This window comes from Rhododendron vialii, chromosome 5a, assembly GCF_030253575.1.
Source record: "Rhododendron vialii isolate Sample 1 chromosome 5a, ASM3025357v1".
Lineage (NCBI taxonomy): Eukaryota > Viridiplantae > Streptophyta > Magnoliopsida > Ericales > Ericaceae > Rhododendron > Rhododendron vialii.
In genome coordinates, this window is record NC_080561.1 from 41,288,176 (window position 1) to 41,305,768 (window position 17,593).

A 17,593-nucleotide genomic window follows, 5' to 3' on the forward strand; every position below is an offset into this window, starting at 1 on the left:
TAGGGACTTTTAGTCACACCTTGATAGACCACGGTTTTAAATGCGAGATTAAAAGTGAAAGATCACACCAGATGATCGAGGTCTTCATCTATTTTTGTAGCAGTGCGTGTCAAGGCGATTTCAAAACGGACCTGGAGACCCTGCCAAGCAGGGGTGCTTGGCAAGGGCGCCAAGCACATCTCGGCCGTCCAAAAGTGTTTTGGACGGCCCAGATGCCAAGGTATCGAACGGATTTAAAAAAAAAAAAAAGGAAAAGGAAAAAGATGTTTCGTTTCGGACCGTTGATTCTGAGATGAACGGTCGGATTGACCGCTCGGCACCCGCTTGGCAGGGGTGCCGCTCGGCAGGGTCTCCGGGTTGGCATTGAGTTTGAGAGTAATTGTAATTGTAATATCATCAGGGATAAAGGGGGGTCATGCTTGGAAGACATTTGAGTTTTTCGATCTGACGTTGTGTTTTGTTGCTAACATTGTAATTGGCATCTGGGAAGTGAAAAGGAGAACACATCATTTCAGTTGAACAAGTTTGGTTTTTAAATTTTTTATTTTGTTCGAATATTTAGTTGAAGCTTTTAGAATGGGAATTGATGGTTAAATATAATGGACTTCTAATTTCAAATATTTAGAATTGGAATTGCTGGGTAATAATTTACTGGGCTAATAATGGAGTTCTAACATTGTTTGGGAGCATGACGTTGGGCCTAGATTTTGTGGGCTTTAAAAAAAAATTAGATTTTGGCGTTTTGTGAGAAAACGTTAGCAGAACATGTTATATAACGTCATCGTAACGGGACGGACAACTAAGATAAACAGCTGAACCTTTAAATGGCATTTTTAAATGGCATTTTTTAATTAGGCTTCGTGTCCCATGATTGCTTCATGGTACACGGCCGGTCATGCTCCCGGATTTGGGGCGTGACAAGTTCTACCCCGACGTTTTTTAAGCGCTCGTCTCCGCCAGAAAGTATTACCCCATCATGCCACTAAGCTAATGTCCCACCACGCATCGGTAATGTTAGGTATGGTACTTTTAGCTTTTATGCTCATTTGTGAGGAGCTAATTAAAGTCGTTGAAACGTGAATATTTTCTTATTTTACATCTCTAATAGCAAATTTTCCCACTCCATTTTTCTATTGTTTCTTCCATTGGTTTTAAAGCATAAATACACGGATAAATATGCGTTGGGAGTACTTTTTAAATGCACCCCAAAGGCCACCATCTACTAAAATTAAAAGGTAATTAAGAAAATAAGTACCTGGACATTGAAGCAAACACCTTTAAGGTTTTCCAATTCTTGAAGCTCCATTTTCCTTAGTTTAGGGAACACGATGATCATATATTTATTGGTGGCTTCTTGTGTTTCTTCTTCCCTTTTCTCCAAGACTACGATCACTTCCATCTCCGGACACTCGGAAACTTCAAGGATTTCTATACTCTTTAACAGTGGGAGCATGTATGACGGGACCACATTCATCAGTTTCTCACAATACTGGACTTTCAAAGACCTCAATAGACAAAAGGACTCCGCTGGAAGTAAGTTCTTGTCCCATATCTCTGTTATGTTTGGCATTCCATAAATGGATAATTCCTCCAAAGTAGGAAATGTAACCTGCAACGCTCATAAACCCCAAGGTCGGTAATATCAAACAACATTGACCAAAAGAAAATGAAATTTTAAACCCCTAGAATATATATTAGAATGAGTGGCTTCCAAAAGTTAGCTTCAAGTTAACAAATCAGGGTTGCATGTGTCTTGACGCTAGTTTTCATTAGATGTCCATGTGATATGCAAGTTAATCAACACTGAGTAAAATATTGGTAATCAGAAGAGAAGATGATCTAAGAGAAGAAAAGAAAAGAGAAGGGAAGATAAGAGTAGAGGATAAAGAAATTGGCCAGGTTTTGATAACATAATCTATTTTCTCTAGCCTTTCAAAAAAAAAAGAAAATTCTATTTTCTTTACAAAACATCGAAAACATCTTCCCTAGCTTTCAGGATGACCCGGGCCGAAAGAGTGGAGGTTGTTCGGCCACCAACAACCAAACGTTGGTCACCATCTTGCAACCGAACATTCTCCAAACGTTCATTTGGGTCATGAAAGATTAAAATTGTCAGACCGCTTTTCCACCATCTTTCCTAAAACCAATTGGTTTTAGCGAGGGCTTCAATTAAGTCTTTTATGGCATTCGACATCGTACCCGCAAATTTGTTTTTAGAGCGATCGCAGTGAGTGACATTGGATAACTAAATCCATAGGCCTCACTCATGTTTCAATACTCTAGTGGTTGCATGTTTTCTTTAGTTTCACTAGAAGTTTACATAGGCCTCACTCATGTTTTAAATTTGAATTTCCTTTTTCTTTTCTTTTTTCTATTTGGAAGACGATATGGGGATGAGACGTACAAAATTTTGGGAGCACTAAACTCACAACCATTTCTCCTCACATGATAGTTATAATTCGATTGCTAATCTGTACTTCACTGTAAAATACTCCTTTTTACCTCAATCTGGACACCACATGAAAAAATTAAGGGGTTTACCGGTGCTAGTTACGAGGCATTTTAAAGCACGCCATATTTAGTCATGTGTCAAGGTGCTTTGAAAACATTGTTGGCATTGAGTTTGAGAGTAATTGTAATTGTAATATCATCAGGGATTAATTAAGGTGGGTCATGCTTGGGAGACATTTGAGTTTTTCGATCTGACGTTGTGTTTTGTTGCTAACATTATAATTGGCATTTGGGAAGTAAAAAGGAAAACACATTGATAGACGCGTTAATGTTTACATTAGCAACCCTTAATTTATCTTTATTAAATCTATTTATATTGTTAATCAGAGCTTAATGCTTAGTTTGTATATTGTAGGTGTTTGAAGGTTTAATACGTTAGAGTCGTAAATTATTTACGTTGGCAGATCATGAATTGGGTGATAAGACTTGCGGAGCAATTAAATGTTACATGAAGCTAATTGAGAATTATTTCATGTGATGGGCCCACCTAAAAGGAAATTCATTACCGAAAGGTGTTCACTTACTTTATAATTATTCTAATTGTTGGAAATTCATTATGGGCCAATGATGTTGGGCTGATTTTGGAGAATTGGAATATGGCTTGTGGACACAAAGGAAACGTGGAGGCCAAGAGGTAATCTGATTTAAGATTAATTATCAATGGGCCAACGCTAGGACTTCTTTTCTAAAAAGGTTTTACACGGCAAAGAAGGATATATAAATAGGAGGCGAGGGTTTTTGCTGGGATATAATATTTTTGGCACGCAAAATAGGAGAAAGGGATGAGCTTTAATTAAGTCTTTTATGACATTTAATATCGCATTCACAAGTCTGTTTTTAAAGTGGTCGCAGGGAATGATATTGGATAACTAAATCCATAGAGACGCTCTGAACCCAACATAAATGAACATGGATGTGGCTTTCGAAATAGCGCAAATGTGAGTTTCAGATGTTAATTTGTTGTTATTCTGCTGTGGGTGAAGGCAAAAGGGAGGAGGGTGGGTACTGAGAAATTAAGAGATACTTTTGGAATTCATAAAATTTAAATGTGTTTTCATACAGAGTAATTATAAATTTATCTCTTCACATCTTTATGTATGAACATTAAATCAAGGTATTGCTACAATAATACCCTTAGCAAGTTCGCATATATATTAAACAGATCGAATAACATACAAAACATGCTACAATATTGATCGAAAGGAAATTGCTAACTATGCTACAATATGGGCTTAGAATCGACCCCAAATCTGCTGTGAAGTGGTAAACAAAATTGGATGATAAGCTTGATAAATGAGTGGGCCTTGGTGTTAGTTGGAGAGATAAGAGGTTGTGGAATTGATCAAAATGGATGGGGTCAAACCCAGCAGGCTGCCCTGCTGCATTTCGATGGGAGTAAGTGAGAGTAAGAGAGAGAGAGAGAGCGCGCCAATTATACATCTATGTATCTAGTGAATGTAATTTCTCTGGGAAATTAAGAGAGAGAGAGAGAGAGAGAGAGAGAGAGAGAGAGAGAGAGCCCGTATGTGAGATTATGAGTGAGAGAGTAGTAATTTGTTGCTAAAAAGAGGGAAAGACAGTTGTAATTTTGTATGTTTGATTCAATAAAATGGGCGCCGCTATTCGCAGCCCTCTATTTACTCCCGTAGCCCACTAAATTTCGGTAAATGATTGTTGAAAATCATAAACAACATTTCGGTAAATTGCTGTTGAAAACAATATTATATTTCGGTAACTACATGTCGAAAATATGTTCAACTTTCGGTAAACAACTGCCGAACATGCATTTTCGGTAAACATCTGTTGAAAAAAATATTATATTTCGGTAATTGGACGCTGAAAATATATCTCAATTTCGATAACTAACTGTCGAGTATAATTGAAAATTTTTAACGGGCTATGGGAGTAAATAGAGGGCTGCGAATAGCAGCGCCCAATAAAATTATGGATAGGCAAATATTAATGTTCGCTATAGGAAAATATAATAAAATACATTCAGAATAAGATTTAAACACAAATAAGAAGTCGTATTTTAATTTAATTTCAGTAAATAATTGTCAGTGTAAGGTTGTAATTTCCTTAAATACCGTCAACACATCCACATAACAATATTTGCATTCGATACAACTCTTATTAACGAATTTAGTTGAAGTGTAATATTCCTAATCTTCTTTTTTCGTGTGTGCTCTATCTATGGCCACAGTTAATTCACAGAATTGAAACATCCATACCTGGTGGTTGAACAAGGGTCGTGTTTCGGTTATTGTACAAGTGTCGTTGTTGAAACTTGAAAGTCTTTCCAAATTCTCGAGTCTCAGTTTCCGCAGTTGAGGGAACTGGAGGACATAATTACGGTCGACAAAGTTAGGTATCCAAACATTAAGAATTACGTAAATGAATTGGAATGGAATCTGGAATTAATATTCCACTTAATTGCGCTCTTATATGTGAAAATGATATCAAAAGTAACCCTCTACTTTTAGCCTTTCATGATCCCTTGTGAAAGGCTAACAGTTGGATTGTGAGGAGCTAAATAAAGTTGAAGGGTGAATATTTACATATGCAATATTTTTCCAACTCCATTGGTTTTAAAGCATGAATACACGTATACATATGCATAAGTATCTAATTTTTAAACACACCCATAAGAAATTAAAATAAGTACTATACCTGCACGATGATGATATCTTTATTAGTGGCTTCTTGTGTTTCTTTTTCCTTTTTCTCCAAGACTACAATCACTTCTATCTCTGGACACTCAGAAACTTCAAGAGTTTCTATACTCTTTAACAGTGGTAGCATGTATGATGGGACCACATTCATCAGTTTCTCACAATTGCGGACTTCCAAGAACCTCAGTAGACAAATGGACTCCGCTGGAGGTAAATTCTTGTCCCATATCTCTGTTATGTTTGGCACTGAATTAATGTATAATTCTTCCAAAACAGGGAATGCAACCTGCAACGCTCATAAACCCCAAGGTCGGTAATATCAAACAACATTAACCAAAAGAAAATGAAAATTTAAACCCCTAGAATATATATTAGAATGAGTGGCTTCCAAATGTTAGCTTCAAGTTAACAAATCATTGTTGCCTGTATCTTGACACTAGTTTCATTAGAAGAGAAGAAGATCTAAGAGAAGAAAAGAGAAGAGAAGAGAAGATAAGATAAGAGTAGAGGATAAAGAAATAGGTTTTGGTAACATAACCTATTTTCTTTACAAAACATCGAAAACATCTTCCCTAGCCTTCAGGACAACCCGGGCTGAAAAAGTGGAGGTTGTTCGGCCACCAACAACCAAACGTTGGTCACCATCTTGCAACCGAACATTCTCCAAACTTTCATTTTGGTTGTCAAAGATTGAAATTGTCCGACAGTTTTTCCACCATCTCTCCTAAAACCAATTGGTTTTAGCGAGGGCTTCAATTAAGTTTTTTACGGCATTCGACATTGCACCCGCAAGTCTGTTTTTAGAGCGGTCGCAGAGAGTGACATTATGTAACTAAATCCATAAGGGCGCTCCGGGCCCAACAAAAATGAACATGAATATGGGTTTTGAAATAGCACAATGGTGAGCATCAGATGTTAATTTGTTGTTATTCTGCTGTGGGTGAAGGCAAAAGGGAGGAGGGTGGGTACTGAGAAATTAAGAGATACTTTTGGAATTCATAAAATTTAAATGTGTTTTCATACAGAGTAATTATAAATTAATTTCTCTCTTCACGTATTTATGTATGCACATTAAATCAAGGTACTGCTACAATAATACCCTTAGAAAGTTAGCATAGATATTAAACAGATTGAATAACATACAAAAAAACATGCTACAATATCGATCGAAAGGAAAATTGCTAAATCTGTTGTGAAGTGGTAAACAAAATTGGATGATAAGCTTGATAAATGAGTGGGCCTTGGTGTTAGTTGGAGAGACAAGAGGTAGACAAATGAGTGGGCCTTGGTGGTAGTTGGAAGGACAAGAGGTAGTGGAATTGATCAAAATGGATGAGGTCAAACCCAGTAGGCTGCCCTGCTGCATTTCGATGGGAGTAAGTGAGAGTGAGAGAGAGAGAGAGCGCCAATTATACATCTATGTATCTAGTGAATGTAATTTCTCTGGGAAATTAAGAGAGAGATCGAGAGAGAGCGCCCCCCACCGGTGAGAGTTGTAATTTGTTGCTAAAAAGAGGGAGAGAAAGAGTCGTAATTTTGTATGATTGATTCAATAAAAACAGGGTTAGGCAAATATTAATGTTCGTTATAGGAAAATATAATAAAATACATTCAGATTAAGATTTAAACCCAAATAAGAAGTAGTATTTTTAATTTAAATTCAGTAAATAATTGTCAGTATAAGGTTGTAATTTCCTTAAATACCGTCAACACATCCATTCGATACAACTCTTATTAACCAATTTAGTTGAAGTGTAATATACCTAATCTTCTTTTTCTTGTGTGCTCTATCTATGGCCACATTTAATTCACAGAATTGGAACATCCATACCTGGTGGTTGAACAAGGGCCGTGTTTCTGTTATTGTAGAAGTGTCGTTGAAACTTGAAAGTCTTCCCAAGTTATAGAGATTCAAAATCCGCAGTTGAGGGAACTGAAAGACATAATTATGGTCGACAAAGTTAGGTATCGAAATATTAAAAATTACGTAAAGGAATTGAATTGGTCGACAATGTTTGCTATCCAAACATTAAGAATTAAGAAAATGAATTGGAATGATATCAAAAGTAACTCTCTACTCTTAGCCTTTGATGCTCCCTCTTGTGAAAGGCTAACAGTCGGATTGTGAGAAGCAAAAGTTGAAGCGTGAATATTTGCTTATTTTACATCTCCATTAGAAAATTTTCCAACTCCAACGGTTTTAAAGCATGAATACACGCTTTTTAAATGCACCCCAAAGGCCACTCCACGATCTACTAAAAAAGGTAGTTAAGAAAATAAGTACCTGCACGTTGAATTTGAGTTGGTCTTCGAATTTGTAGGTGCAAACACATTTAAGGTTTTCCAAAATTTGAAGCGTCATTGCCCTTAGTTGAGGGAACATGATGATCATATCTTTATTGGTGGCTTCTTGTGTTTCTTCTTCCCTTCTCTCCAAGACTACGATCACTTCCATCTCCCAACAATAGGTAACTTCAAGGGTTTCTATACTCTTTAACTGTGGGAGAATATGTGACGGGACCACTTTCTTCAGCTTCCCACAATACAAGACTTTCAAGGACCTCAGTCGACAAAAGGACTCAGTTGGAGGTAAGTTCTTATCCCATATCTCTGTTATGTTTGGCACTGATTCAATGTGTAATCCCTCCAAAACAGGGAATGCAACCTGCAACGCTTGTAACACAAGTTATTTTCTAAAACATTTAACCAAAAGAAAATGAAAATTTATATGAGCGGCTTCCAAAAGTTAGCTTCAAGTTAACAAATCATGGTTGCATGTGGCTTGACACTAGTTTTCATTAGATATCCATGTGATGTGAAAAATTATTTCACGAACCTTTTCGTGAATAGTGGTTTACGGAGATAAATTGTGTCAATTCAAAATGTTTTGGACGGTTCAGATTTTAAAAAAACTGTTCGCGCGAAGAGTTAAACTTTTCTAGTGAATACTAGTTTTTTTAAAATTTTGAACTATCCAATGCTGAAACAAACAGCTTAGAAAGTGCAGCTCCAGAAATTTGCTTATTCACGGCTAAGCAAACTTGGATAAATCGATGACGAATGGCAAACACACACATGCACGTGCATAGAGAATAAAATTATATTGGTAACCAGAAGGGAAGAAGAAGAGAAGAAACGAGTAAAGGAGATACAAAGAAATAGGTTGTGGGAACATAATCTATTTCTTTGCAGAACATCCAAAACATCTCACCTAGCTATTCAGACAATCTGGGCCGAAAAAGTGGAGGTTGTTCGGTCACGATCGATCTAGCTACCGATCGAACATTCTCCAAACGTTAAGTTCGGTCGTGAAAGATCGTAAATTCGTAATGAAATTTTGGAAGTTCACCCCTCAGCCAAGGCTCTTAGGTTACCCCACCCCCAATCTAGAATTAGCTTATCCAGGTGGGGGAAAAGACCTATTAACCCCTCAGACATTTTTTTTAATTCTCAATACAATGATTTAATAACGGTAATAAAGTAATTTTCACATTATCCACTTTTATACACCCACTTTTATCCACATATATCAACTACTACTCAAACCAAGTATAAGCTATTTCACCTCCTTAACCAATTCCCCTCATAATATATTCACATCTTATCTATCATTCTTCCATACGTATCTATGTACCCAAAACCTTATCCGTCCGACAAACGTGCCGTATGTTGCATACTATTTGCTTATTTTGCCTGCATCTTTAAATGCATGGGATTTTGTAGAAGGACAAAGGGTTAATAGAAGCAAATATGTAGCCAAACAAACTTGTTTATTTATGTATTTGCTTACTACTGCTTTTATTTAAGCAACCATTTCGTTGGATCCCGATGTGGGATGACACTAGATATTTGAAGACACTTTTGTCATTGAGTTTCAGAACTCAGGTAAGACACAATTCCCACTCTTTTATTGTTTTAGCCCTTGTTGAGCTGGAGTATCATTAAGGCTTCGTTTGCTTGCCTCATGAACTTGTGAATTTCATTCTTTCTTAATTTGCTTAAAATCAGAAAATCGAAACTCGGGCATCGAGGATACGTTAGAAATTACAGTAAAATAAAATATCCAACATTGGATAGAAAATTTTAGCTCATTTCACTAATTTTGGATGACCAGTCCGGATTTGGTCAGGACGTCCGGATTTTGTGTTAGGTCCGGGCCACGATCTCAGCTGTTGGATTGTGTTTTCAATGGTCCGGATGAACGGATAGTTTGTTTGGGCGAACAAACTATCCGTGCATCTGGACCATCGAAAACACAATCCGATGGCTGTGGGAGAAGTCTGGACCTAAGCTCCTGTCAGGACGTCCTAACCAGATCCGGACTGTTTAGATGAATACATATATATGATAAATAAATTTTATCTGCATATGAATTTCAAAATATTTTTGAGTTACTTATGATGTCACGGTTTGATACCGGTTGATCCGGTGACCCATCTACCTGGTCACTTTTTCGTTTTGCTCAGTTTTCAAATCATTGTGCCCAAGTCATCGTTTGTCAACCATTGTACTAACCGGGTCTCTAAGGTGAATTAACTCGCGCTAGAAAACTAAAAGTCGAAAGCTACGTGTACGTTAATCTACCGCACTCCAAGGCTCGAACTTGAAGCTTGGGAATCACTGGACAATATGAATTCATAATAGCATTGACTAACACAATACTATCATTTACTCAAAATGTAGAATAATTGTATCAAATTGCAATAATTTTCAAGCGGTGGTTTTAAGAGCCAAGGATATTTTCGATAATTAATTACATGATTAAGGCAATAAAAAAAAAGTGAAGAATATGATCTCTTTTTTCCTATTTACCAAAAAGAAACAAAGAGTTTTTCTACCAATGCAATTATGACACATCACATAGTATCTAATTATGGTTATACCGTAACAATGCTCATAAATGTAATGTTGTCGAAACTTACCTTTTCATTAAAGAGAGACTGTGCAGGTGAAAAAGAATGACTCTCAATTGTTGTTGCCTTCTTTATCCGAGGATAGAAGCTTATGAGGCATGGTAGACTTTCCAAATGCAAACTTTGCAATTGACTGAACTTTATAGCATTTGCGATTATTTCTTCATCCTTTTCTCCTTCATTTCCAATTACCGCTTCCATGATCTCACTTCTCCATATTCGTAGACTTTGGAGTTGCAGAAGTCCTCTTGCGCAGGAGGGGGAGAAGAGATATTTCAATCTGCAATCTTCAAGTAATAGTTGAGTTAAGTTATTGAAGGATCTTGATGGGTATAGTCCACCTCTTCCAGGTTTGCCAAGTAGGCGTTCCAAGATGTTGAAATCATCATAAATGTCCCTAAGCACCACCACTGAATAATCTTTGCTATCGACATAATATGCGGCACCCACTGTAATATTAAATCTGATCAAATTCTGAAAGCCAAGGTCTGCAGGCAACAACTCGTCAATGTGATCACGAGGTATGCCAATATTTAATGTCGATAATCGAGGCAATGACATTAGCTCGTCAATGCTCACTTTGCTTGTTTCCTCATTGCCTGTTGTGCCCTCCCAATTCTCAAAGTTAAGTGGAAAATGTAGTTCTTCAAGCCGGTGCAATTTGGATATGACACCACTTGGAATCACTTTGAGCTTGTAGCAATCCCCCAAATCTAACAACCAAAGACGAGTTAGCTCTCCTACCTCATGTGGCAACGCCTTTATATCAGAACCTCGGATTCTAAGTACTTCAAGCTTATTCTTAAGATCCTTGAGTATTGCTATATCTCCCAACTCGCAGTTAATTAGGCATAACATCCGAAGTTCCATCAATTTTCCTAGTGAAGATGGTAGTGGCAACATGCTTACGCCGTCCAACTCCAAAACCACAAGTTTCTCTGCCCCTCTAAAAAACCTGTCCGGAATTTTAATACTGAGTTCGCGCTGAAATTTACTGCGGCTACATTCAAGCATTAAAGTGTGAAGATCCGGACATACCAACTCTTCGGGAAGCTCGCTAATATTTTCAGACCTTAATGAGATTGCCGAGTATTTCTCATAAGTCCCCGTCTCCGGCCACTCTTCGACACCATGTTTGACTAGAAATGCTTTCTCTTCTTTTGCTATTAAAATAGCAATGTCTCGCACGATATCATGCATTTTCACAAAATCATCGTTTATGCCATCTAAAAGCAAACAACTAGTTTTTAGGGTATTGACCACTGAACATACAATATCTCTTGCTTCTTCCAATGTGTTCGGGTTTTGATCAAGCAACCTCCTCGCCATGCAGTGTCTTGCCAACTCCTCAATTGGAACCTGGGCATCTTCTGGGAACAAACAGCAGAGCAAGTAGCACGATTTTGCATCCACGGAATCTAAGTAATCATAGCTCAACCGTAAAGAGGTAAACAACTTTGGGTCAATATCCTCTATCTTGTTTAGCATGGACTTTTGAAGTTTATCTAGCGAACTTTTCCAGGCAGACATACTCTTGCCTTTCAATGCAGCTCCAACTGCAAGTATAGCAACTGGCAAGCCCCGACATTCTCTACAAACCGCTTTTGCTATGTCGTGAAGTTGATCATGAGAGTCGACATTATTTCCCATCTTGTTCTTAAATAGGTTCCACGCCTCTTCCTCTGACAACACTTGTATAGGGAAATCTTTATGAACGTCCATATCTATCAAGACGTGTTGGTTTCGTGATGTTAGAACAACTTTGCAACCTTTGTTTCCATCTCTGATAGGAATACCTATTTCCTTCAAGTTCAATTTTTTCCAAATATCATCCAGTATTACAAGATTTCTCTTCCCATTGCTCAATCTATTCCAGAGTTGATCTGCTTTCCCCACTTCAGTTTCCGCTTCCAGTTTTAGATGCAAACGGTCAGCGAGTTCCCCTTGGATTTTGGCCACCTTTGCATCCCGAGAGACAACTGCCATCACGACCTCATCGAAAAGTCCATTTTTTTTCACTTGTTCGCCAACCTTTTCGACCATTGTCGTCTTACCCACCCCTCCTGTTCCATACACCCCAATCACATTAACCTTGGAATCTGTTAATGCCTCCATGATCCTATCGAAAACCAATGCTCTTGAATCAAAACTCACGTACTCCCCGCTGGATGGAAATTGGAGTTCTAGAGGAGGTGGCGCACGGCGTGAAATTGTACCAAAGTTGGCTTTCTCAGCGAGAGTTTTCACATCACCCATCTTCTTTTCGGCTTCCTTGCTCAGCCTATACCGCGAATTGAAGTCAGGACATGAGAATTTAAAGCACCGAACGTTTTCCTTAACAGTTTTGTCTCTCGTAAAGGACTCAACTCCTTGTCTCAGTATGTCCACTTCCTTTAGCCAATCTGAAACATCATCCACAATAACCTCACCGCCAGTCTTGGCTTCATCAATTTGTCGTTCAATGGCTCCTCTCCGCTCCTGAAGCTTATTCATCTGTACTTCAAGATTCTTCATGTTCTTCTTGTAATGAAAAAGATAACCCAGATGACGCCCCACTGATTCGAATGCTATGTCAACGAGTTTCTCTACAATTTTGTCCAGTACAATTGTTGGGCTACCCATTTTCAATTCACTCTTTGTTTGTTTTCTCTGCATCGAGTCCCAACGTTAGGTGTCTAAGGATGAGATTTGATTTAAAAGGTAAAAGCTATCCACTCAAAGAACGAAAGAACCTAAAAAAAAGTAGATAAAGATAAAATAAACGGACCTACAATAAGACCAATTTAAATACTGCATTATACATATAGACAACCTTTTAACATGCCAAAGAACCTAAAAATAACCTTTTATACTGCATTATACATATGTGCAACCCAGTATTTTTCACTCTTTCGCTTTAATTTACTTTATGTTAGAAGAGCTTGTCCCACATTGGTTAGGTATCACTTCCAAAACTAATATATGAGCCTCAATAATCTCTCCGGTCATTGACAATTATTTTTGTGTTGGATACTGTAACATGATATCAAAACTAGGGTTTTTAGGCATTTGACAAAGATTCTATTCCGTTATTGGTTAATTCTTGTTGTTTCTGCTAAAAGTGTACTTAGTTTGTTTGTGCTAAATGTTATGAATTTTTTATTTCTTTCTTCACACGTGAGTCAGTTGAATTAGCGGAGAGTGTTAAAGAGCTCGTGCCAAGCAACAGTGGCTAAAATTTTACCTCCAAAACTATTTTGTCATGAGTTTGGCCGGCTCTCCACTCATTGCTAATTTATTTTTGTGTTGGATGCTTTAATACTTTGCATTTAGTACTTTTTTTTACCGGTGCAGCACGGATGATGTTTTACTTCTTTATTCTTTATCCATTGCCAATTGATTTTTGTACAAACAAACAATGCACGTTACAAAACTACAAACGATTTCCTTATGGGGTTATCTAGATAGAATTAATCTACTGCCACTTTGCATGCTTTAATGGTTGCACTCTACCATTAATAGGCTTTACATTCAAGTTAATTAGCGAGCTCCAACCTCTCCACAAATAGGGCAAGCTCCAAGTACTCCACCTCTGAATAAGGGAGACCGACTAAGAATGCCCCGCCTCTGATTGATGCTCATCCCCGGAAAGAGCAAGCTTAATTTGATCCTTCCCCATATTAAGTAACCTTTGCCTTCATAGGGATCGTTCATAGGGATCGTTCTCTCTCTCCCAAGGTGCATGTAACCTTTGCCTTCCAACCTCAAAACTTTGCAAGGGCCTAACGCCTCCTCGACTTACCTTGGACTAGGTAAAGGAGCATGTGCGGATTCTCTTCAGCTTCCCAGATTCCTAATCCAGGAAGATTGCCTCCATACATAATAGATATTGCATGTGCGCTATATCCTAGGTATTGATCCGTTACCTTAAACTCACGCTTCAAGGCATACTCTGCCTACGTCGGTGGAATTACTACCCAGAGGGCTATTACTCAATAAGTAAATCTTTTGTAGGTTTATTATAGTAGTGAAATTTAGTTATTGCAAATGTTTTCCAAGTATATGCTAGACATATTAGGTAAAAAAGCAATTATATTATTATGGCTTAGCCTTATCTGAAAATGATTAAAACCCAATTGAGAAGCCACTATTGAAATTGAAATTCAATATAAACATAAAATCCATGTGAAATGGTTAGTTTATAAAAAAAAAAAAAACTAAAGTTTGTGTATAATGTTACAATCTGCAGGTTGTGATAATTTTCATAAAAATACAAAGCGCACACTACAACAAAAAACACCATTGTCTACCAAATTTACTAGCTAAAACTAAATTTTTCGCCCCAAGAAAATCTTTTGGTGACCAACAACTAATTTTGATTGAAAAAAGATCACTTATCATATTTTTAAAATTTTTTAAATAATGTTTATATATGTATTTTTATATATTTTAATATCATGTTAATTGCATTTCAAAAAATTCAGCAAATTTTAAGAAAAAAAAAAGTTTTCTCACTTTAGGAAATATGTTTAAATATTTTTGTTTTCTTAATGTAACAGAAGTTCTTGGGTAGCTTAGTGGTAAGGGTTTGAAAAATCAACTAAGGGTGTGTGGGTTTGAAACTTGACAATGACAAGAAAAGATGGTCTAGTAGATACAAAGAAAAGATCACGCGCAATGGTTTTTCATCTCAGTTTTTGGTGGTGTGATCATTTTGAACTTTCAATCATGGTTATAGACCGTGATCTAAAGTGACAAACAATCACACTCAGAAAAGAAAAATGATCACGCCAAAGAGAACCAATCATGGCTTATAACCGTGATAAAAGAGAAACGATCATGCCTTTTGGCTGTGATTGTTTCTTTTTTTCAATCACAGTTTATAACCGTGATAAAAGAGAGAAACTTACAATCACACCCAGATCCATTATGGTAGCAAGAGCGTGATAGAAAGCTTACAATCACAGCCAATAACTGTGATCTTTATGGTTTATTGTAGTAGTAAGAGTTTTAATTTGTAAAGCATTTGTTACCTCAAACTCACCCTGGTTTGTACCTTACTCATGGCATGCACTAAGGCATTTAACTGCGGTTTGTATATTGAATCTCAATCAACAAAGTCATTTAACCAATTCTTTCATCAATAATTCTAGAGACACACCCACTCACACACCCAAACACACATCCACACTCACATGAGTGCTGAGCCCCATACACACATTAAAGTGTGTAGTGTGTGTGGGACCCACCACTCATGTGAGTGTGGGTGTGTGTTTGGGTGTGTGAGTGGGTGTGTCCCTAGCACCACTCTTCTTTCATTTGGTTTGTAATTATTACAAATACAAATACATTTTTCTTAAATACAAAGACATTTCAATTTTCTGGGTGTACCCTAACTTTACCTGCATCGTACCCTAGTTTTCTCAATTTTCTGGGCATACCCTAACTTTGTCCACAATGACGATTAGAATATCATCCATTCAATCCATCAATGGCGACTAGAATGACGTTCGTTCAATCCATCAACGGCGATCAGAATATCGTCCGATCAATCCACAACGGCGATCAGAATATCGTCTGTTTAATCCATCAACGGCTGTTAGAATATTGTCCATTCAATCCATCAACGGCGATCAGAATATCGTTCGATCAATCCACAACGACGATCAGAATATCGTCCGATCAATCCATCAACGGCGATTAGAATATCGTTCGATCGATCTATCAACAACGATCAGAATATTGTCCATTCAATCCATCAACGGCGATTAGAATATCGTCCATTCAATCCATCAATAGCTATCAGAATATCGTCCGATCAATCCACAACGACGATCAGAATATCGTCCATTTGATCCATCAACGGCAACCAGAATATTGTTCATTCAATCCATCAACGGCGATCAGATTATCATCCGTTCAATCCATCAACAGCGATTAGAATATCATCCATTCAATCCATCAACGGCAATCAGAATATGTTCCTTTCAATCATCCGTTCAATCCATCAACAGTCAGAATATCGTCCGATCAATCCACAATGACGATCAGAATACCGTCTGTTCAATCTATCAACGGCGATAAGAATATCGTCCGTTCAATCCGTAAACGGCAATCAGAATATCGTCCGATCAATCCGCAATGGCGATCAGAATATCGTCCAATTTGATCCATCAACAATGATCAGAATATCGTTCTATCAATCCACAACGACGATCAGAATATCGTCCGATTGATCTATCAACGACGATCAAAATATTGTCCATTCAATCGATCAACGGCGATCAGAATATCGTCCTTTCAATCCATCAACGATGATCAGAATATTGTCCGTTCAATCCATCAACGCCGACCAGAATATTGTCTGATTAATCCACAACGACGATCAGAATATCGTCCATTCAATCGATCAACCAACGACGATCAGAATATCGTCCATTCAATCTATCAATGACGATCAGAATATTGTCTGATTCGATCCATCAATGGCGATTAGAATATCATCCGATAAATCCACAACGACAATCAAAATATTGTCCAATCAATCTGCAATGACGGTCCGTCTCATCCCTGTCTGCGATGGTCTAGCCTTTAGTGCATCTTCCAGCAGCCTTATTGCTCTGTCTCCAATGGTCTTTGATAAGTAGATTGGCTCTGATTCCCAACAGATGGAATTTAACCTACCTGACACGACCTACCCGTGATTGAATGAAACTATTGGTGCCATGGCTAGTCTTTATCCCTAACATACGATGGTCCGCCCGTCTCAATCTACTCAATCCACAACGACAGTCCATTCATCCTCTTTGATCCATTTGCGAGGTATTCTACTTTGCTTTCGAACTCTGGATGACCTTTGTGGGGTATCTAGAATCTTTGACGTTACTTGTACCTACTCGATGGTGCTCCAAGTTCTGTCAAAGAGGGGCTACTGTAGATATCCCAATTTGGGTTTTCAGATTGCTTTTCTTTATTTTCAGTTTTTGTTTCCCCAATGATGAAACGAATTGAGAACAACTTGGGAATGTCGAGTGTTTGAACTTTGAGTGTTTGAAGACCTTATGATAAACCTACCAAAACCCTACTAGCATGCGTTGGTTGAGACCCAGGGCGCGCGGTTCAAAGTGCCAAGTATTGGTTAAATGGTCAGGTTTGACCATGGACCAGCTCAGTGTGGCTTGGACTCGAGCGTGCAAGTTTTAGACTTGCGCGCGTTGGTTAGCGTCTGGTCAAACTTGCTTTATTCAGCATGCAAAAGTCATGATCAGTGGAGTACAACACATTAGAAGCTTCCATTTTGCCTGAAAAGCAGTATCCGGACAAACGGTATCCACATCCCCACATAAACACCTTTTTCTTTCTCATTCAATGAGAGAAAAGGCTTAAGGGCTAAGACACCAGCCTTCCTTTGGCTGGTATCTCTCTGTCATCCTCTATAAATACCATACCCCTCTGACCATCCTTTAAAAGAGGATTAGCAATTTGGTTCCCAAATTTGCTCACACACTTTGATTATCC

General features: G+C 37.9%; 1 protein-coding gene and 1 long non-coding RNA gene across 45 annotated transcripts in view; one reads left to right on the top strand and one right to left on the bottom strand.

The window, feature by feature from the left end:
- LOC131326035 (uncharacterized) overlaps nt 1–17,593 on the bottom strand; it is a 138,746-nt gene that overhangs the window by 117,972 nt on the left and 3,181 nt on the right. For 27 of the 44 annotated variants that reach the window (XM_058358621.1, XM_058358615.1, XM_058358617.1 and 24 more), the window contains exons 3-7: nt 10,106–12,745; nt 7,468–7,848; nt 7,015–7,116; nt 5,182–5,469; nt 4,743–4,847 (exon numbers count right to left, since the gene is read on the bottom strand). In XM_058358621.1, the coding sequence (XP_058214604.1) occupies nt 4,743–4,847; nt 5,182–5,469; nt 7,015–7,116; nt 7,468–7,848; nt 10,106–12,718 (3,489 nt within the window). In that variant the 5' untranslated portion in view covers nt 12,719–12,745. Of the gene's footprint in view, nt 1–1,275; nt 1,610–4,742; nt 4,848–5,181; nt 5,470–7,014; nt 7,120–7,467; nt 7,849–10,105; nt 12,746–17,593 lie in introns of all 44 variants that reach the window. The other 17 variants (XM_058358626.1, XM_058358625.1, XM_058358611.1 and 14 more) reach the window with 10 other exon arrangements.
- LOC131326043 (uncharacterized) lies at nt 1,582–6,675 on the top strand. The gene is made up of 3 exons (XR_009199905.1): nt 1,582–1,807; nt 5,666–6,449; nt 6,494–6,675. It is a non-coding gene; the product is annotated as an uncharacterized LOC131326043 (long non-coding RNA).